The following is a 22,226-nucleotide window of genomic DNA, read 5'->3' on the forward strand; positions in this document are numbered from 1 at the left end:
ATCCAGGACTGTGAGTCCTAATTGGGAACAAAAAAAGGTTCTATTTATTTGGATTCCCATTGCGGCTGCCTGCTGTGTAATACAAGTAGAAAAGAATGAGACACAACGCTAATGGTAGCAAACACTAAGAGGCTTGAGAAACTTTGGGGCAGAAATTTAATTCAAGAATGTACATGAGTTGTTATTTTCTGCCTTAGACTACAGAAAGATAAGAAAGATAAAACTGTTGTTGGCCATCTTTTTTCCACTTCATTGTGGCAAAACATGAATGCTATGTGTCGCTACCCCGTTAGCGATCGCTAGCATACTTTGCCTTCGCCAAGGTGTTATTGGACCCTGTTGGACTTGCTCATATATATATATGAAATTGGGAAAGGGCCAGACATTTATGGGCTGTAAGTACGCGTTGGCCCTAGCCTTGGCTAGCTGACGACTTCACCAAGTCATCTAATAATAATGTGTTCAATCCAGATCAGCGTCCGGGCGGTGATGTCATAATCGCTTTACTTGTCGTTCCTTCAAGGTTAGACGATGTATTGCTCTTTAAATTCCACGCTGGCCGCTCGTGTGTCAATTAAGTCATTCTCATTGCCGCTCACGTCCGGGACTCCCACAGAATTTTAAGCAGTGTCATTATAAAAAGCGAGTTTGATGTGAACTTGACAAAAAAGGGACGCATTGCATCCGAGGTCCTTCGTTGGTATGCGAAGCTTAAACCACAACGGGATTCATTTGTGACTGAGATCGGTCGGTCACCTTTGTGCAATGCTCTCTCGCATATTTGGTTGAAAGCTGTTTGCTGCTCTTCATCTTCCTCCACCCGTGGGCAGTTGTCTCATTCAAAATGCTCATCCTATGAAGTCATCTTTTGCTGAATACTCCCTTCCTTAAAAATAGATCCCATAGTACGCACACAGCCTCGCCGTGAATTTGTTTGGGTATACGCCAGTTGCTCCGGGTTCCGCCAGGCTGACATTCTGGATGTGAGCTTCTCTTCCTGGAAAGGGATTTTTGTGGCGTTGCTTGCAATATATGGTCTTTGCGCTAGTAGACTTCACTCGAGCCGGCCGGCGGGAGATGAGCTTTTTAACGACGTCTGTAAATTTGCAGACAAGACAAGCCCGGCGGTTTTGCTCTTCTATCTGAGCCTTCTTACACCTCGAAAAGTTTCGATGATCATCTTCTGAACAATAACCAGGAGACGGCCCACAGCTTCAATTCTATTTGTCTCCCGAGCAAGTGATGGCACATCTCTGCCAAGGTAAAGCAGGAAAGGTATTTTTGGAGCCATGACCCGACCGGCCCGCATGATGTAAGCCTGCTGGAAGGTTAACGTGGCTGTGATGATCCAAGGACCGCCATCTGTTGACAGCCATAAGTCATTTTGATACGTCTCAACATCATTTCCCTTTTGAACCTGCGTCGTATGGAAGCGCCAAGGAGGGCTGCCAGGAACACCTTGGCTTGGGCAGGCGGGGCGGGGTTGACTTTGGCCTTGCGTCACCTGCGGAGAGTTGTTGGCGCTCTTTCAGGACCTTCATTAATCGCCGCCCTTGTTCTCAGAGTTGATATTAGCTTTATTACAAAGTGACATGTTTGTCCCAACGGGCTTATTGTTGATTTCTCCTTTCATTAAAAACCCCATAAAGTGATTTTAGAATAAACAACTCCAAGAGGGCCCGAAAAACAAATTCCGCAAGCAATGACAGACGGGCGGTAACGTTATCCCCTGAAGGCCACGTAGCGTAACAGACACCAAAGGGAAAAAGGTTAGCTCGCGCCGCGCTCAAACCTGATCGCTTTGATGACCCCGTTGGGCCTCGAGGTAATTAAGTCAATACAGTTTAATTACGGTGAGTAGGACTTCAATGAATCATTCATCGACAAGCGCCGACAATGCGGCAGTGGCCGACATACTGTAGCTACGCTCGCTTGGATGCACTATTTGGTATTTTGTTTTATGGTCGGAACACCAATCAATAGAACTGATCTGGATTTATTTGTATGCAATTGATTTTATTTTTGGTATTTACATTTTTTTTTAAATCATTTTTTCATTGATTTCTTTTTATTTTTTTTATTTAAAAATCTAACGCTAAAGAAATAAAAGCCGGAAAACCAAATGATCAACATCGCTTGATGCAGATGAGCGATTCCTCCCAACCCCGAAGAACAAATTGCTTTTTTTGTTGTTGCCATTTTCCGCTCCACAGATCTCCTCTCGAGGAAACGTCTCCGCCGAAACGAGCGCACATTTACATGCAACTACACACGCGAATACATCTCGGGAGCGACCAATCTGCATTGATTTTGCGACTTCTGTTTTTTCTTTTTTTTTTCCTCCTCCTCCTGGCGTGTGCATGCGCGTAGTCGGGCGTCCCGTGTGTTGTAATGAGCGCCGAGTTGCAGGAAGGGCAGCTTTACAGGGGAGTCTCTTGACCTCGTGCATGTGGGAAGCGAGGGGGAGGACGTTCAAGAGTGCAGAAAATTTTGCGCAGGAGTACCAGCATTAGAACTTCTATTGCTTGCTAACACATTTCTATTCACGTAAAGCGCTAAATTAAAATCATAAATCTACAAAAAGCCAACCAACAGATTCTAACTCTGGACCGCTTGACTGCGAGGCGGATTTGATAACCACGAGGTCACCGTGTTGGCCTACTTTTATCCAAAACCTGATATGTGGAGAAATACTGTACTGTACACAAAACTAACCCAACAATAAATCTTTGGCATTGGGAATCATTGCACTTTTTTTTTTTATTCACATGATTTATCGTTTGCTGAGCGCTGACACGCACACACGCACAGACGGACGTGGGTCATTTAATTGCGGAGCATCAAAAACATTTACGAGTCTGTTTCAAGAAGAAGCAGCGGCAATAAATCCAAGCCGTGCCATTTCAGGTGAGCGCCTCTTCATCTCCACGTTTCTCCGCGCCGTCTCTTTGGCGAGATTTACCGCCACCCTTTTTAATTCGTTTTTGCTGTGTTACGGGGGGGTGGGGGTGGGGGCAGTGATGTTATTTAATAACATATTTGCTAGGTGAGCGTCAATCGAAGTGGCGAGGCCTACTGGCTGCTCGGACGTCCACAAGGTGGCGTCATTCTCATTTGCCTGCAAAGCCTCAATTTAGCAGCAAGCAGCAGTTTATGATGCCGATACCTCCTCCAAGGCAACATTTGTGATAAAATGGGAGAAATCGCTCACGTGTGTGGTGTGAAATCTGTCGGAAGGAGCGATGATCTCAGTGAGAGCGGCTGTCGCTGAGTCGCCCGTCGACCTTCAAAATAATGGCGCCGTTGGAGCAGAGACACTTTATTACCCGTTTGCACGCTTGCAGCTCCTCGCTAGCCAAATGAGGGCCGGGGAAAAAGGTCAGAGGGACTCGTCGGTCTTTGTGGGATTGGAATGCGGTGGGCTGTTAAAAAGTGTCATCATGATTCGATGATGTCACTGTCGTGTTTTTAATTACTGCAGGGAATCAACATTTTTTATTTATATCGCTATGACATGCTAATTAGCTTCGCAGGCTAATCCCCGTATATGGTAGAAGAGGGTTTACGATGACACGAGCAGTTTTTGTCGAGTGGCATTTAATGTTTTACCTAGCATAGGAAAAAAAACCCGTAGGTCTCGTCCCCCGAGGAAAGCGCCTAAGAGCAAATCTCATTCATAAGTGATGGAACGCCAACGCACGCGTTCTCACGTCCCCACGTCCCCGCACACACACACGCATCACTTGGGCTGTGATTGACAGGCATGTGCACCTTGCATACTGCTGCACTCAACCTCTTTTATGTAAACTCATGAAAAAAAATCAACTTTGTAAACTTTATGTCTTCTAATAAAAGTTTTAAGAAAATTATTTGTCTCTTTCTACGTTAATTAGCTATTTTGCTACTTTAGAGTTGGACTGTACCACTTTCATTCCTGAGTAGACTGGATGAGTGAATTTAACTGTTCTTAAAATTGTTTAGTCTTACATTTGTTTGTCAGTCAGCTCGTCACTTCTTGGTTCTTTCCAGGAGAACGCCATAAAGCAGTGGGCAGCACCATTTTGAATTCTAGGGGAACAGAGACAAGAAATTTAGATAAATGTTGAATATTTTCACTATTCAAACTTGAGTCTCTACGATTTCATTTGTAATGTGTTCCTAATACATCTCGGTAATGTTCACAAGTCAAACCCGTGAGCCTTTGTATCCGTCGTACCTTTAATAGGCCATAAAATCAATATTTGCCGGGATATTGTTCTTCAAGCCTCACATTCGGCCAATCGCAAAGTAAACTCTGTGTGTGTGCGTGTGTGTGTGTGTGTGTGTGTGTGTGTGCGTGCGTGCGTGCATGTGTGTGTGTGATAAGCTACATTTGTTCTGACGATTCGTCCCATTTGGTTAGGTAAAGTCTACATAGATTTGAATATTGTCTCATTGCTGTGCACCTGTCTACCATCTGGTCCCACACAAAAAAAACCTTCTGTCATTTTGTAATGTGTTTTTCTCATAGGAAAAATATCAGCCTGCAGTATTATGTTGTACAAAAACCAAACGGTCATAATATTATGTATTAAGAATTTGAATATATTTAGTAGTATAATGTGTAAAATATACAAAGATGGTCTTATTTTCCACAAACCATGGCTAGCTTTCCACTTCCATCCCTTCCATACATGCAATTTTTACATGTAGGCTCACTATTTGGCATGATTTTCATGTGTGCTTGCTCTTTGTCAAGCTTTTCTCATGGATTTTATTCACTTGTATTTTGACTTGATAACAAACAGCATAGGGTAATAGTCTAGCTAGCTTAATGCTAATGCTAACTAGCATCCGGATTGTTTTACATCAACAGATTAAAAAAATGGTATTCAGAGTCATATTCTTTATCCTCTGCCGAGAACGACTAATATCAACGCCGTACTGATGAGCTGAGGAATTGAGACATTTCAATAAATGGTATTTTAAGGTACCAATGTATTTGTAGGAATTGTGTGTGTGTGGGTGGGTGGGTGGGGTCTTAAAGGTTACATTAAGTGAAGGGAAGCAAATTGCTTCCTTCTGCAAGTTTTGATGGATAGTATACACTGCTGTGTGCAACCGGGTGGTCAGCTTTGTAGAAATGTCACAGAGAGCCTCCGCAAGCTTTTTAAATAGAACAATAAAGCTCGGCTTGGTAAACAGTCAATAATGGCGAGTCTGTAAAATAAATTGACTCCCCCCCTCCCCTCTCCAGGCCTTCCCTGTTACCAGCATTTGAGCATATCACGTTTTGCCGCCGCAATATAGCGCTTGCCGGCACCATTTCCTCTCATTAGCCAAGTGGGCATGGCCGCGCTTTGGCTCGGAGCAGCATAATGAACGGGGACGGCATCTTGTCAGCATCCGAAGAAACAAGAAGGAAGATGAGGAGGCTGCATCTATGAGGTAAACATCTAGAAAAATCCTCGACTTCAAAACACCTCAAGTAAGAATCAATGTCCTTTTATAGAATCACAGAAAAGTTTTATTCACTGTCGAAATTGTTTCGAACTGAGGATGATGAGAAGAGCTTGGCAAAGAGCTTGAGAGTTTGCTAAATAGTGAGCCTGCTTTCAAAATACTTTACAAATTCGGAAAAAAATTTCAACCTTAATAGGTAGGTTTGCCAAATAGTGACCCCCCCCCCTTTTATTTGGTTTATTAATTGGCTATGAACTAATTTGATTCACTGGTTCTTTTCCCAATTCTGTTAAGTTGCTATCGATCAGTAGATGAGAAGACAGCTAAATAGTGAGCCCACTCTTAGAATGAAGTTGGAACATGCAGCCGGCGAGCCATCGTCCAATTTCATTTGGCCGAAATGAATCTTCATTTTTCTCTTTGGGCACTCAGGTCTCTGGTGGAAGATGATAAAATGATTAAAAGTTATTCAAATATTAATGGAGGAACAGACAGGAAACATTTTAGCAGATGTTTTATTGTATCTTGTTACACACACTCCGCCACCAAAGAAAGTGTGGTAACGCACACCAGAAATTGAAATAAAAAAATATAAATAAAAAAATACATAAACTCAGGATTTCTTTGTGTCAAGGGCCCTTTGCAATCTCGCCTCACACCCGGGATCAATCAAGGACGTAGCCCCCTCCGACTGCGAGGAACATAATTGCTTTTCTCCACATTGACCTCGCGACGAGAACCGGATCTGAGCGTCCTTCCGGGGGGGTAAGGACAATGTCACATGGGCCAATTTCCCCCTCAAGGCTCGGCTTAAGACCTTATCTGCCCACCTGCCGGGCCAAATGGAGATACGGCTGTGATTTACATCCTGATTTGTTTTTTCTGTGTGTGTGGTGATGCGCAAAGGTGAGTGATGAACTTTGGCAGGGAGGTGGCCAGGCAGACGAGTTGTTATACGTACGTGATAGATGAGGATCCAGCCCTGGCGCATGTAAATATATTCGAGGTGAGGCGTTTATTTTTTTTAAGGGAATAAAATTGTGCTTAATATTGTGGTCAAATGAGGTGGTGGCAAATCATCAATAGTAAAACGTTTAACTCTCTTGTCTGTATTCAAGTTGGCCGAGAAGGGTGACCGGGCCCTGCTGCAGAGCCTGGTGAGAAAAAATCCAGAGGTCCTAAGTGAGAAAGATGAAAAGGGCGCCGGCCCCATTCATCACGCTGCCGCGGGAGGTCACATCGCCATCATCCAGTTCATCAGCGGCGTCCTGGGCCCGGAAGGTAAGGCGGCCGTCGATCACATGATCCCCGAGACGTTCATTCATCGACGTCCTCGTCCTGCCTCCAAGTTCTGAATAGCTGCGATGAGTGCGGTGATGTGCCCCTCCACTGGGCCGTGGATAAGAACCAGGCGGAGAGCTGCCGGGTTCTGATGGACTTGCGGGCCGACCCCAATGTCCTCAACGCGGCGCTGCTGTCGCCCTTGCACTTGGCCATCAGTCTGGAACACAACGGGCTGGTGGAGGTGAGTCCCGCACGATGAAAAAGTTGGCGGTGCGAGACAATCCAGGACGACATCGTGACGATCGGCACCTTGGACGGGTTGCCCGTCAATCACGCGGCAATCGCACTGAAATGAAGGCGAGCATTTGTCCTTGGCAGCTGCTGCTCTCCTACGGCAGGGTGGACTACAACCAGCCGGGGGACCTCGGTAACACCCCCATCATGATGGCCTGCTCGCTCAATAACTGCCAAGCTCTCAACTTGTTGGTAAGCAGCACAAAATTCAAGGCAGGGGTGGAGGATACAGAATATATTGAAGGTGGGGTGACTAATTCCTTTCTTTGTGTTTGGAAAGCTAAAGCACGGAGCGCGCCTGTGCCAGCAGAACAAACTGGGACACTTTGCGGTGCACGCGGCAGCCTTCGCTGGTGCAAAAAAGGTCTTGGAACACGTTCTGAAGGCCGGTAAGACACTCCAATAACTTTCCTGTAAACTAAGTAAATTTGAAAAAAAAAAACCTGCAGTTACTGTTTGCGAAACTAAAATTGTGCAAATATAGTTATAGTTTAGAGTAAATATTTTTTGTAATAGTAAGATTTTGTTGAGTAAAGTTTCTTCTTGAAAGGAAAAAAGGAAGTTTGTCCTCGGGGTCATTTTATCTTGGTTGGATGTCATTTTTAGGAGGGATGCAAAATTTGGGTGAGCACAAAATTTTGGTGGACAGCATGAATTCACAAGAATGGACCAAAAAATGTAACAACATTTTGGTGGGGCATAAAAAGCATCCGATTGAAGTCAAATGTTTTTTCTTGTCAATGTAGCCTAATTGTATTACATGCGATTGAATTATCGTCCAACAGGGGAGGAGCTGGGCTACTTGGGTGCAAACCATATTAACTATCTGGACAAATCCAATAGCTCGCCTCTGCATCTGGCCGTGCGGGGCGGCAATGTGGAGACTATTCGATTCTGTATCGACATGGGAGCCAACATTGATCAGAAGCAGGTACTGCACTAGTTCGACAGAGCCTCCCGAGTGTCATGTAAATTGAAGAAAAAAAAAAAAAGAAAAAAGAAAATACACTTTGCCTCTGCCATGCTTATCTCATTAAAGGCTTGTGTTACAGTTCTCGGTGTTCAGCTTTGCTAAGTGCACTAATCGTGTTTGTGTGTGTGTGTGTGTGTGTGTGTGTGTGTGTGTGTGTGTGTGTGTGTGTGTGTGTGTGTGTGTGTGTTTGCGCTGCTCTATAAACTCAATCCGCCAGCGATTGGAGACAAAACTGATGCTCGGTTTAATTGGCGCCTGTTTGTTTGTTTGGCGTGCAGCATGACAAGTCGACGCCGCTGCACCTGGCGTGCACACAAGGCGCCACCGAGGTGGTCAAAATGATGCTGTGCGCTCACGGCCGAGTGGAGGACATCATTAACCTGGCCGATGGAGCTTGTCAGACGCCGCTGCACAAGTGGGCTCTCTTCACACTTGCACGGGTCATGGCGGTAGCTTGACTACGAGCGCCGCGATTTCCGATGTGTCACAGCTCCACAAAAACCGCCATTTCAATTCAATTCAATGCGGCAATTGAAAGACACAGACAAACAACAGACGCTCGTATGGACAGACCGAAGGTGGTGTGGGTGGATGGATAAATAGATGAAATCATGTAGCCGCCAATAATAGCAAGACTGATTTATGAAGCCTTGCACCTGCTTGTAAAACGACACTCCACACACAAACTGCCACTTAAAGTCACGTACTGTGTAACATGTCGAGCCTGACTAACAAAACCTGTTTGTCTTCCTCTCAGAGCGACCATATTCGACCACGTCGACTTAGCCGGCTACCTCATATCCTTGGTAAACATCTACATGCATTTTATACACATCACTGTTTCTAATAATGTGGATTCCTCGCCATAAGGTGCATTGAACAAACATCCATGAGCACTTATTAGCTTGTAAAAGCTGCTTGCAATTACTTGTCACCATCTGCTGTTGGCGGGGAAAAAAAAAAAAAGGTTCAAGTTGACCTCTTGTCGAGTGATTATTGAAGCAAACGCCACGGTGGGAAACAAACACGTGCGCAGAGTTTATCTTAATTAAAAACTAAGCATCAGGGATTTTTTTATGGCCACGATTGCTGTTGCCTTTTACGCATGTCATGGAACAGAGCAGTCATGAAATTGTGTCTGATTTGCAACTTGCAAAATATTTTAAGCCACACACCACCTCAAATGTTAAAATAACTCCTGCGTTATTTTAAATAAATAAATAAACAAATAAATAAATACATTTATAAATTTTATATAAATATATATATATATTATATATTTTTTTTTAATATATTTTGTTGATACATTTTTTATCCTGTGCAACAGCGCACCCCCCAAAATTGCACAGATAAAAATGACTTTGGGACAAGAAGCTAATGAGGAACGCTTTGGTGTTCCACAGGGTGCGGATGTCAACGCCGTTGACTGCAAAGGCAACTCACCCTTGCTACTAGCGACCAGTAACGGCGCGTGGAGAACCGTGGCGCTGCTCCTGTCCAAAGGTGCAACAGCATACGTGCCAATCATAATTTGTTTCTGACCATTTTTTTCCTTCATTTTTCAGGGGCCAATGTCAACCTAACAGACAGATTTGGCTGTAACTTTCTTCATCTGGCCATCTTGCAACCCAAGGGGCTGAAGAATGTACCGGAAGATGTGCTGCAGGTACATGTTGGCCCCTGTGAATCCGGCTAGCTCCGCTATTAGAAAAAATAAAAATCCTGCAGTCTGATAGAATTTTCCATTTTGGGGGTGTGGCTCAATTCCTAATTAGTGTTCTTCCTGTTTATCATGGTCCACTATTGTTTGCGTAATCTGCCTTTAACTTGAGATAGGATTCATGTTACATAAGACAGCAATTAGCCGCATGAGCGCTTTAGCGCACATGACGCATCCCAGCTGCCTTATAGAATCGTATTCCGATAATGCTTCATCTTCTGCTCTTCCAGCGCAGCAGCATGAAAGCGTTGCTGAGCTGCGAGGACAACGAGGGCTGCACGCCGCTGCACTACGCCTGCCGGCTGGGAATCCACAACTCGGTGCGCAACATGTTGGGCCTCTCGGGCCAGCTGGGCCTGGCGTGCAAGTCCAAGGACAAGAAGTCTGCCCTGCACTTTGCTGCTCAGTGAGTCGCTTTGATAGAGGGGCTGGAATAATGCGCAGCTTTTTGCTACAGCATTATGCGCCGCAGTCTCCTCTTGGCTCCAGCGTCCTGTTTTTGTTCTGCTCTTGGTTCCCTTTTGAGGCTAAGGGCAGTGATTAGCCATTAGAAGGATCGCTTTTAGCTCTGGACGTTTATTTTACTCCGCAATCTCCACTTTGCTGCATCGGCCCTTTGCAGAAGTAAAAAGAGGAAACATTTATCATCATCCATTATTGTCATAGCTCATTCTTAACGATGTGCACTGGTGAAAAGTCGTTTTACTTATTTTTACTCTGCTTGAAATAAGAAAATGGGAAAAAAAATGACTGCAGGAGCATAACGGCTAAAATATGACTCTTGGGAGACCTGAGACTGAAGCCAACTGTTTCATCTCCCTAATTGGATGAACGTGATATGGGGACAAAAGAACAGTAAGCATGCTGCGCTGTTACCTCAACATCTAGAATAATTTTTTTTTTCCATGCAAAAAGCTTTTTTACAATTAATTGGGTGTGACATCTCCATTATGTACTGCCCCAAATGCCTGGAATAGAATTCAATTAGTTAGGCATATTTGATTTTTTTTTTAAGTAGGTGTGAAATGAGTGGTCATGTACTCATTCCACTAGTGCTGTGGGGCAAATGAAAGGCAATGATGTCATAAAGGCTTGATGTCCTCAGGCGGGGCCCATTTTGCCACTGAAAATTACATCACAGTTGCTCTTCAGGTAACGACCAATCACGGTTCTCCAGTTTTCTGGGTTTAGTTATGTGACAGCCTATCAGGGGTCAGCTAGACCAAAAAAAGCTCGCAAGCATCTTGAGGTCATCTAAGGACCCTAACATGACTTGTGTGACTATAGCGCTCCCTAGGTGTCGCTATCATTTTGGTTCCCCTGTAGGTACGGCCGTATCAACACATGTCACCGGCTGCTGGAGACCATCACGGACTCGCGCTTGCTCAACGAAGGCGATGAGCGGGGCCTGACGCCGCTTCATTTGGCGTCCAGAGGGGGGCACACGCAGGTGGTGGGGCTCTTGTTGCGCAAAGGGGCCCTATTTCACAGGTCAACACACCCGTCGGGCTGATTTACATTTTTGTCGTGAGCACTCTGTGAGTCTTATGATGTAATGTTTGTCTGTAGTGACTACAAGGGCTGGACGTGTCTCCACCACGCCGCCTCGGAGGGATACACGCAAACTATGGACATCATATTATCCGCCAATGTGAAACTGCTGGATAAAACGGATGAAGACGGGGTATGAATGATTTTTCTTCACCCCTGAGGTTGACTAGATTAAAACGACGATCTGGCATTCAGAACACTGCCCTCCACATCGCGGCGAGGATGGGCCACGTGGCGGCAGTCATGGTCATGGTGAACCGGGGGGCGGAGTTTGCGTTGAACAAGAACGACACCTCGTTCCTACACGAAGCGTTGCAGCACGGGAAGCAGGACGTGGTCAATGCCGTCATTGACAGTGAGAGGTAGCTACATCGTTTGGATAACTTAAAATGGCGGCTTGTTATATTACGTTTGTCCCTGCAGACGTGTGGAAGCGTTGATAAAGTTTAAAATCGGGGGATCCCAGCGTTGCGCCATCATGGACATGATTGAATACGTTCCAGAGACTTATAAGGTTTGTTTTAAAGTGACTCACATGTACGTTACAAAATGTAATATCGTTTTCTATTCGCTAGCACCTGTTGGATTGCAGCGTGAGGGAGTCGGAGGACGATCACAACAGTCCGGAGTTTCACGTAATTCGCCTGCGATGTTAATCCAACCCCGATCCGAAGACACAATGAATCTGATGTCTACCTTCCACAGATTGAATACGATTTCAGGTGGTTGCAAGCGCCACTGGAAATGCAGAAGACAGGGGACAAGTCCAACCGGCCGCAACCGCTAGCCGCGCTCAACGTAAATTAAGATTACGGAATAGTCGCACGGACCTGGACTTCAGCAGTATTTATTCCTCACAGGCAATGGTGAAGTACAACCAGTTGGGTCTGCTCAACCACCCTGTCAGCAAAAAGTACCTTTCCATGAAGTGGTGAGTGCGCCGTCATGCTCCGATGTTTTGTTTCTGACGAGTAACCGTCGCATGGATTCCGCAGGGTGGCGTACGGGAGCAAGGCGCATATTCTCAACATGTTCATGTACCTGCTGGGCCTGCTGCCGCTGACGCACCTCATTGTGACCTTGAGGCCCAGCGTGAACATCACCGAGACGGGAGAGCGCAAGATCACCATGGTGCCTGTCTCTTTCACAGAGGTATAACTGCCTGCGCAGAATACTGTTTTATAGCCGTGTTATCGTCCTGATTTGGTTAATTTTGACGAGCACTAGGTTTGATCTGCATTATGGTACAGTTTGGCAAGTTCATATACGGATATTTCATTTTGTTTGTCTTTGCGTTGAGCAGCAAAGTCTGTTCCTGTCCTTCTGCATGGTGATGGTCCTCGTCATGAATATCTACTCCATACTGAAGGAAGTCCTTCAGATGATACAGCAGGTAAAAAAGGACAACTCTTAACATTGCCCTAGTTGGTTACTTCAAACGTGTCCGACTGCGTACCTGCAAGATGGTCAGACTATGACACGAGAATCCTTACGTAACACATTGGCTCTCAGCGTTGGGACTACCTAAAAGACTACTCCAACCAAGCCGACTGGTTCTCGGCCGTCAACTCGCTTCTGTTCGTCATCCCGCTCATGCTCAACACGTCCGATTCGTGGTACTGGCAAGCGGGCGCCCTGGCCGTCTCCAGCTCTTGGTTCGGATTCCTCCTGTATCTCCAGAGGTAGGCGAATCTTACGATCAAAATGTCCGCCTGGCACTTGACTGCGGCCGGTCGCTCCCCGTAGGTTCGAGCACATCGGCATCTTTGTGGTGATGTTTGGCGAGATCTGCAGGACGCTCTTTCGCACCGTGCTGCTGTTCTTCTATCTCCTGTTGGCGTTCGCCTTGGCCTTCTATGTGCTACTGCTTGACCAGGTACAATGAATGCTCACACTTGACGCCTCATCTAGTCCTTCTACCTTTTTCATCAATAGCCGTGTGTGTCGGCAGGTAATCACAGTAATCCCACCATATGTTGTTTTGACCTCCTACAGAAAGAGTTTGACAACCTGCCGCTATCCATGATGCAAACGTTTGTCATGATGGTCGGTGAACTGAATTACCAGAACAACTTCCTGAGCGCATATCTCAACAACGAACTTCCATTCAGCGGCTTGACGTACTTCACTTTTGTCTCCTTTGTTCTCATGATGCCCATTGTCCTCATCAACTTACTAGTAAGCTGGTCGGCGCCCGGATTCGTTAATGTAAGGGGGGAAACTCGGAAATAACGCGTCCCTTTCCGTCTTGTAGATTGGTTTAGCCGTTGGAGACATTGCGGAAGTGCAAAGAAATGCTGCCATGAAAAGAATAGCCATGCAGGTTGGTTTGTAAACACATATCATTCTAGCAACAGACACCAGTTGAATACAGCTAGCTCCAAACAAGATTCCATAGAAAATGTTTTGCATTTTAAAATTGCTGTTGTGCTACTCATCCTACAAAAACCGGATCCTCAAAAATGAGGTACCAATCAATAGGGCGATAACCAGGCTATCCAACGGCGTGAGTCATATTGGCAAGAAGCATTGTTACCACTAAGATATACCCTACCAAAAACGCATCATGCTAACATCAACGTCCATAGAAGATTTATCACATTTTCATATGCCACTGATCAACTCATCTTGTGACTATATGTTCCTCAAAATTATGAAAGCATTTAATTGGGTCACAAACAGGCTCTCTGTCGGCAGAAGAAGTACGATTAGAACACGTAAATAATCTGGTTTACATGTAACTGAAAACAAGCATTTTATGGGGAACCAGATTGATCTCCACACTGCCTTGGAAGACAAGCTGCCCTACTGGTTCATCAAACGAGCAGACAAACGGTCCGTCATCATCTACCCCAACCGCAAGTGCTCCAAGGTAAACACGCGCTCATAAATATGAATATGCCGCAATATTGTGATTTATCCCTCCGATTTACGCAGCACTTCATCATGCAGTTATTTGGAGGCAGCGCGCCGGCCAACGACGAGTGGAAGCGGACTCAGGTGGCGTCGCAAAAATGCTCCGGGCTGGAGACCGAGGTCAAAAAACAAAAGAGCAGGTAACGAAAATCCACATTACTCTGTGTTCTAATCGCGTGAGCCTTTTTCTGTGTGGCATTCGACTATGAATGCAGGTAAAAGCCAAAGTGGTCAGTTTTTGTTGCATTAGTGCAGAGGTGTCAAACTCATTTTTTTCACGGGCCGCATTGTAGTCATAGCTTCTTTCGGAGGGCCATTATGACTGTCAACCCAAATAAATGTATGAGCACCTCATATTATATGCAGTAAAAGCTACAAAACAAACTGACAAATAACTCGTTTTCAAATCAGATGAGTAAAAACTGGTCAAATATTTTAAAAGAAAAAAGATATTAAAAGTGAAGACAATTTGCAATTCTAGTAATGACACGAATTTGATGCACAATTTGTCTTTGCGGGCCACATAAAATGATGTGGCTGGACATATCTGGCCCCCGGGCCTTGAGTTTGACTCGTATGCATTAGTGGCTCTTAGTGGAAAATGTGGTCATGACATCACTTGAGTAGTCTCCATTGCATTTTGCTGCAAATGCATTATTAATAACATTTTGGTAGTATGACACCTGTCAAAAAAAAACAAGGCGCTGCGATTTTAAAATAACAAAGTTAAAGAAATCGTATCTCCAGGCTGAAGGAGATGTCTGGCATGCTGGAGAAGCAGCACAACCTCCTCAAACTCATCATCCAGAAGATGGAGATTACTTCTGAGGCGGACGAGTACGACGGCCCCGTCAATGTTCCGGGCGCCACATGGAAGCAGGCGTGTCTGCCCAAACGCCCCACCAGCATGTCCCGCTGGGTTCCGCTTATTAAGGCCATAGAGTCCAAGCCCAAATGAGATGGACATTTGTGAACACTAAAGTTGACACACACCCTTTCTGCTACACACACACACTCACCAAAAATATACAAATATATTAGTTATTCGTCATAGAGGAACAAGAATATATGCCTGCGAGTATTGTTATATTGTCTTGCTCTTGTGTTCCAATATCCATCGCTTTTCAAATCGTGACTAATTAAGCTAACCATTAGCATGTCAATGGTGTTTTGCATTGTTTGTTAGCATTGAGAAAAGCAGGTTTTCCAAGCATGAAATTTTCTTTGTGTTCAAAACTCAACTGGGAGTGTCATTAAATAGCTTGACGTCTGTGTGTGCACTGTAGTTTGTAATGATTATAAAACAATAAAAAGATTTCCAAAATTTGGTCGCGCTTGAGCGTCTTGCTTTTGGCTTGGATTTGATGCACGGAGTCCACCCTAACCCAACCTCGACTTTCTCCAGTCTTCTAAAACAATTCCTCAAACAGCACCAAGTAGAGCAAAGAATGCATGAGTGATGTTAGCCCTGGTCATGCCAACGTGCCAGATGTCATGGGAACGGCAAACAGCTGCTCCGTGTGTGGAAACACGATCCCTCTGTGAAACCGCCCGCAAGATGAGACGCTTTTGATAAGGTCTTCAAGAAATTACTATCACTCAAAACTTTTTTTTGGGGGGGTGACATCACTAAAAATTATGAGTGCACCCTACAATAACAACAACCCTAACCCTACAATAGTGTAATTTAAAGAAAACAGAATTCCAAAAATAAACAGAATGCAAAGAATTGAAACATTTGATCATCAGGTTTGAATGCTACAATTCAATTTATTGCGCTGCTCCTTCTGCTGTGCTCACCTTGGTCATTAGATGGCAGTGTAACACAGACATAAGCCAGGCAAAGACGAGCCAGCATGCGTCTCTCCACTATTTACGTTTGAATATCTGTTGCTACCAAAACCACCATGATTGTTGCTAACTATTAGCATGTCTATGGAGTTTTACATTATTTGTTAGCATTAAGCCAAGTAGACTTTGCTGCGGCACAGCTATGTTACTGTTTGAAATACACTTACAGAATATTTACAGGTGATAGGCTGAAATTCCAACAACTGTGAGTTAAACAAGGTCTCTAAATGATGACCAAAATAGTTGTTGATTGATTTGCTAATCGATTAGCACAGATGTGTACGGTTACTTTACTTGGCAGAGTCTCCGTAAGTGGAGGCTGAGAATTGCTGTTGAGTGGTGGGAGGAGAAAGTGTTGCCCAGATGTCAGCTTTCTTAAATGACAGCCGTCGCCCAGCCACAGGCTTGTTTTTGCTTTCTCACCCCTCTGGACAACGCAAGAGCATATCCCGAAGGGTTGCAGTAGGCCATGTCAGCCGGCTGGGCCGAAGAGGACAGAGGAGTGGAGCACTGTGGGAAAGAGTCGCACAGGGACGCGGCCAACGCCCGCGAAAGGGCTAGGATGAGGGTGCTGAGCAATGCCTTCTTCAGGCTGAAGACCACCCTGCCCTGGGTGCCCCCCGATACCAAGCTGTCCAAGCTGGACACACTGCGGCTGGCCTCCAGCTACATCTCGCATCTCAGGCGACAGCTCCAAGACCACCCGCTGCATGACAGCCCGCTGGATGACGAATTTGTCAAGTCCTCCAGTCTGGTATGGTAACTTCAAAATTATTATTTTCATGGCAAACTTAGAAATCTAATTATTCAACTCCAATCTTATGGTGTTGTTTCTAATATCACATTGTATCTTATTATAATTGCATTTATTGTGTTACTGAACGATTCTGAAAAATATTCAAATCCCGATCGTCATATTTCAGATTACAAAAATAATGCAAACTAATTTGTGGCATGTAAACATATGGACTGCACAAGTGTTAACTTATCTAGACAGTGACACTATATAAACAAATACATAAAATACACATGGATATAAACACACAGCAGCTCACTCGGTTAGAGCTTCCTATCGAACTAAACAACATACAATGAATATTATTGCTGTACTGAGAAGCCAAGAGAGGAGCTGAGTACAAGAGAACCAGCTTTATACTGCCCCTAGGTGGCCAAGGCGTGCACAACAGAAAAAGTAGTACAATTAATTAAGAAGTTTTACAAAAATATTTGTATGATTTGTCCCACCAGACCTGGCCATTTGGGACGACGGGACACTCTGAGGACGAGCACTCTCATTCCAAGAGCACAATGAGACTTTGTGGCGCAGCCTGAACACAGTACAGCCTGGCCAGAGCATTTCATGGTGACATCACAGACAAAAGACAGGTGTAAAAGCCAAAGGGAGGGAAAAGAAGCTAAATCGCTAGAGTGAGGTGACAAATACATCTTCCTGTTCTATGGTTAGCATCACATCATCAGCAGAACGTCCTTTCTATGGTCATAGACTGTCAGTCTCACGAGACTGTTATTTTAAATAAAACGTTTTTTGCTCCCTGGGTTTCACGGTCATGACAAAAGCCACGTCCTATTCTATGGTTATCATCACCAATATATCCTTTGCATGATTATTGGGTTGAACCCTAGTGAGATTTTGTGAGATTTGAGGCAAGTTTGGTGGCACTAACAAACAAAGGGAAAGGTTTTCATCGGGTGGGTGTTAAACTCGCAGCTGTTGGTCAGATTCCCACAAGTGAGAGCCATGCGAAGCGACTCTCGAGAGACTTTTAATGAGCTTCCTTCTCATACCGGCACAAACATGAAGAGCCGGCGAACAAATCGGCTCAGATGTACACTTAAGTGGTGCCATCCATCAGCATAACAAGGCGATGATAAGGATGGATGGAGTGGTCCCATTCTCATGGTTTTCGATTTTTTCAGTGGATTCAAACGTAAGGTGTTACAGTACTGACACCTTGTGGAAAACAATACAAGTGCAAGCTCAAAAAGCATCTCCAATTCCCAGCGTTTGAAGAAAAAAAAACTCATAATGATATTATTGCTATTATAATGACGATTGTTGATGTTACTAATGTTATCAATATTACTGGTAAAAGAGCAAATATAGAATAACAAGAAAAAAATCATAGCCTCTATAAGAGGCTTTGCAGTCACGTGGTTTTATCACGTGATTTTGTGTTATGCCGCCATCTTGGCGGTCAACTCGTCAGCTCGTTCCTTCGTGTTTGTATAGACTGTTTGATTTCTGCGCTACATTTTCACCGATTACATCAGAATTATGGCTGATTTGCTATCCAACGAAGTTGGGCATTTGGATGAAGAATCAAAGAAACGTTACAGAGAGAAGTTGAACCTTGTTGGCACAACGGATCCGTACCTTTTACCGAGAAGCATGCTAAAATCGCCCGAGCATTTTGCAACAGCCGACCTGCCTGAACTCTCATATCCAGATATTTATAATTACCTCGTCGATTTGTTTTGTAATGGCATTTCATAACTTGACATATTAAAAAACTGAATAGAGTGAAATCATTCAGATACTGTACCTGTCTGTTCAAGTTGCTACCATTTTTATTTTTTGTTTATTTTTGCATGATGCCACATCTGATTGGCTTGAAAACTTAACCAATAAAAATTTTAACCTTGTGCCAATGGCTTGAAAACTTTACCAATGTAGATTTTACCTTGTGCCAAATGAAGTAACAAAAACCCTCTTGTTAAAAAATGCTACATTAAAAAAGAAATTGTTTCACAAGGTTCATAATAATTTTTTGGGAAATTTCCTAATGCATTCACTCGAGAATTAATTGTTCAATTCCAATATGAAGTTCAATATTTACATTGATAACGTTTTCAAGCCAATCAGATGAAGCATCATGAAAAAATAAACACAAAATAAAAACGGGGGGGTGAACTGAAGAAATCATCCCATTCCCTGCCTTGCTGCTCTTGCTGCCTTTCTAAAAATGCACCCAGCATTTTCAACAATCATATTTGTATCATCCCATATTGTATTATTTCACATTTTGTGAAACAAATCAGGGGTGAATGGTTTGTTTACATACCTGATATGAAGTCCTCATTGCATATCCTTGTGTAAATCGTAGGTTTCCATCGTTCACGACGAATATCCGCGATCCATTTATCACGTTTTTTCATGTTCGCCGGAAATCTATAGAAGCTAAGATTTGGTTTATCGCCTCGTCTATTGCTACATCCAACAGCACAGCAGGTATCCGGCATTTTTAAGCTCAAATAGCAGCAGATATAACGAAAGCGTGTGAGTCGTTGACAGGCACTGAAAAGTTGACCGCCAAGATGGCCGCCAAGCTAATGTGGGTAGCTTGATGACGTCAGCTGCAAAGCCTCTTACATTTGAGAGAAAGGGAATACAGTGGCACCCACGGATAAACTTGCACTTTTTGGGGATTTTTCTTAAACGTTTGTTTTATGTTATTGTTTTTTTGTGGACCCAACCCCCGTTTATGCTCATTCTTCCAAGAAATTTTGATCTTAAAAATATTTTCATCGTCGACGAAGTTAGCTACCATTTCTTTTTTGAACTCCTTTCGTGTTCTGTAGGACGTAAACCACGTGACTTGATTACATACGAAATTGAGTTATGATTGGCCAAAATGGCCCAGGTGACCCAAACATAATATAAAATCTTTACTATTCATATTAATATAATGAAAAAAATAAACATATTGAAGCCAAATAAATGCACATTTGTACTGTAAACTAAATTTTCAATGCTACGTCCAGGGATGATGCAATGATATATATGTCCAGAAGGAGGGAGTGTTTCTCCGTGACTGAACATCTAGTGATTCTGTTGACATTATGGGAAAATTTCAAGAAGAGCCCGAAGTGACTTTTGGGAATGTTTGTTACCCAATATGCACTCACTCAGGGGCGCTAATGAGAAAATCCCGAGGCATTTCAATCAAATTTGAGTGAGGCAGGTACGAATTACTTCTTCCTGAGAGAATACTTTTGGCGGTATTTGACAGAAATTAAGGAGAAAAACAATGAAACAAAAATACATTTCAGAGGAAAAGCAACAAAAAAAAATCAAACCTTTATATCAAAAAATCAAAACAAAGTAAATTAAACGTGCCGTTTGCTTTCTTGGTGACCGCCATTTTGATCCTAAAACGATAAAACTAAACCCCTATTTCTGCCTCAATGTGGTTTGCTCTGACTTCATGCGTCCACAAAGACATCCTGACAAAGAAATCGGGTCCACGCTCTGGGGCAAATAATCCGTTTGGGTTTTCCCGTCCCTGTCATCCGTCCACCAATGAGCTTTCTGGAAGGGCCGAGCTGTCAGCGCTGGAGAGGGATTAGCCGCCGCCATTGTTCTCTGGGCCACAATGGCTTTTGTCAGAGGGCCCGTTGGGAACTTGGACCGGAGTGGAACACACCTGTGGATTAAACCATTGCCTGTGGCACCGCCGGTCGAAACATTTTCGAGTTGGGAACGAAGAGTAAAGATGTGATGTCCTTTGAAGTGCCTGGTGTCTTGTGTGTTCTTTTTCTGTATATGAGACAACAAAAGGTGGTCGGTCTGGCTTTATTGGTGTAAATTTAGACGGATGGATATTAACTTCTAAAAGCCCAATAAAAAGCCAAATGAAAGTCTAAAATTCAAAAGCCTATTTGGTTGCACCTGTGGTCCCCCGTCCGCCTTCCTCATTCTTTGTCATTGCCACCTCGATCGCCGTCAGGAAGTCACGTTTTACACAAGCAGCGTGAAATCGCTTTGATTTCAATCACGGTCACGGAAAGTTCAAGCCTCTTAAACGTTGGAAAGCGCGGATTTTGTTTGACAGGATATGTTATTTCTCAAGATTGAACTCACAAATAAAAGGGATGAATTCCATTCGGACCGTTCATTTGTTTTTACTGATTAGATTGACAACATGAAAAAAAAAGATGGAGATATTACTGCTAGCTAATGTTATTAATGCTAACATTCAAAGCAAAACGCCATAGAAAGGCTAATTAAACCAGCATTGATCTTGCCAGAATTATATACCTTAAAAAAAAACTCAGGTTTGTACACAAGTGGTAGCAACATATGCACGCAGATCATCCAACAAGATTCATGGGCATGTGGCTGAGCCCCCCCCCCATCCTGCCCCCCCCCCCTTTGTACGCCACTGCTGTTGCACATATTCTGTTAATCAATCAAATGAGATGCATCCATATCAAAGGTTCAGCATATGATGATGATGATGACAACGACCTCTTCGGGGTCTCCTCCGAATACGCACTGACAGATCCATCAGCCCAGTTAACGCCAGTTGATGGATCACCAATGTGTGTGTGTGTGTGTGTGTGTGTGTGTGTGTGTGTGTGTGTGTGTGTGTGTGTGTGTGTGTGTGTGTGTGTGTGTGTGTGTGTGTGTGTGTGCGTGTGTGTGTGTTACCCAAGAGAGATGATGTGGAGGACTGGTGGATCAGATGGCGCGTTAATTACTCCACTTGCAAAGATGGGGGCTTGGTTGGCGGGGGTCCGAGCAGGATGTGGCCATGGGCAAGGATAGGAAATGACGGACGCGTGAACGCTGTGGCGCAATTGAGCCACACCACCTAGTCTGCCTCGTAACAAGTGACCGTTCATATTTTATTTTAATATTTCTTATTATTTTACTTATATTTTTATTATTTTTTTCTTACATGTTTTCAGTGTGTATTTTACGTAATAGTCCCGACTAAACTTCAGCTAGCCAACTTTTGTAAGTGATCTTTACAAAATGGAGGACAAAATGTTGCAAATGACAATAAATAAGCTAAAAGTAAATTGTGTTTACGAGCGGCACTTCTTCGACCAACAAACAGAAGGCCGTACGACCTTTGAACCCGGCCGACCCTTCACCATCCCCCCTGTCACCACATCACAAAGGAACACACACAAGTGGTGGAGGGGGCTTCAAGTTGCCAAGACCTCCTTCTTCTCGCGTCCGTCACATCAAAGCTTGGTGTAGGTGCGGAGGAGAAGGGGGTGCTGACCCCCTGGGAGGGGGAGCACAGGGAGGACCCCGCTGTTTGCCCGCTCGGCTGTGTGGAAAGAGACTATCAGGCAGTGCGCCAAGGACGGCCCTGAGTGAAGTCCCTGAGTGGGTGGGGGGGCTTCTGATGGAGACTTTAAATCCACAGAGCTTCCTCAAGG

The 22,226-nt window shown here is 44.2% G+C and overlaps 2 protein-coding genes across 2 annotated transcripts; both read left to right on the top strand.

Moving 5' to 3' along the window:
- Positions 1–5,270: 5,270 nt before the first annotated feature.
- Positions 5,271–15,508, top strand: trpa1b (transient receptor potential cation channel, subfamily A, member 1b). Its single transcript, XM_037280197.1, has 29 exons — positions 5,271–5,427; positions 6,077–6,207; positions 6,349–6,448; positions 6,561–6,723; positions 6,792–6,967; positions 7,105–7,212; positions 7,301–7,409; positions 7,806–7,951; positions 8,272–8,408; positions 8,751–8,799; positions 9,397–9,496; positions 9,559–9,659; positions 9,944–10,119; positions 11,040–11,204; positions 11,283–11,397; positions 11,460–11,626; positions 11,688–11,778; positions 11,840–11,899; positions 11,970–12,062; positions 12,125–12,195; positions 12,260–12,416; positions 12,568–12,657; positions 12,777–12,946; positions 13,011–13,140; positions 13,260–13,442; positions 13,519–13,587; positions 14,035–14,136; positions 14,202–14,320; positions 14,928–15,508. Exons 3-29 carry the CDS (start codon positions 6,356–6,358, stop codon positions 15,136–15,138), a joined length of 3,351 nt encoding a protein of 1,116 aa, XP_037136092.1. The 5' UTR covers positions 5,271–5,427; positions 6,077–6,207; positions 6,349–6,355; the 3' UTR covers positions 15,139–15,508.
- Positions 15,509–16,421: 913 nt separating this feature from the next.
- On the top strand, positions 16,422–17,588 carry LOC119139557 (musculin). Its single transcript, XM_037280376.1, has 2 exons — positions 16,422–16,785; positions 17,280–17,588. Exons 1-2 carry the CDS (start codon positions 16,501–16,503, stop codon positions 17,361–17,363), a joined length of 369 nt encoding a protein of 122 aa, XP_037136271.1. The 5' UTR covers positions 16,422–16,500; the 3' UTR covers positions 17,364–17,588.
- The last annotated feature ends 4,638 nt before the right edge of the window (positions 17,589–22,226 follow it).

This window comes from Syngnathus acus, chromosome 20 (genome assembly GCF_901709675.1).
Source record: "Syngnathus acus chromosome 20, fSynAcu1.2, whole genome shotgun sequence".
Lineage (NCBI taxonomy): Eukaryota > Metazoa > Chordata > Actinopteri > Syngnathiformes > Syngnathidae > Syngnathus > Syngnathus acus.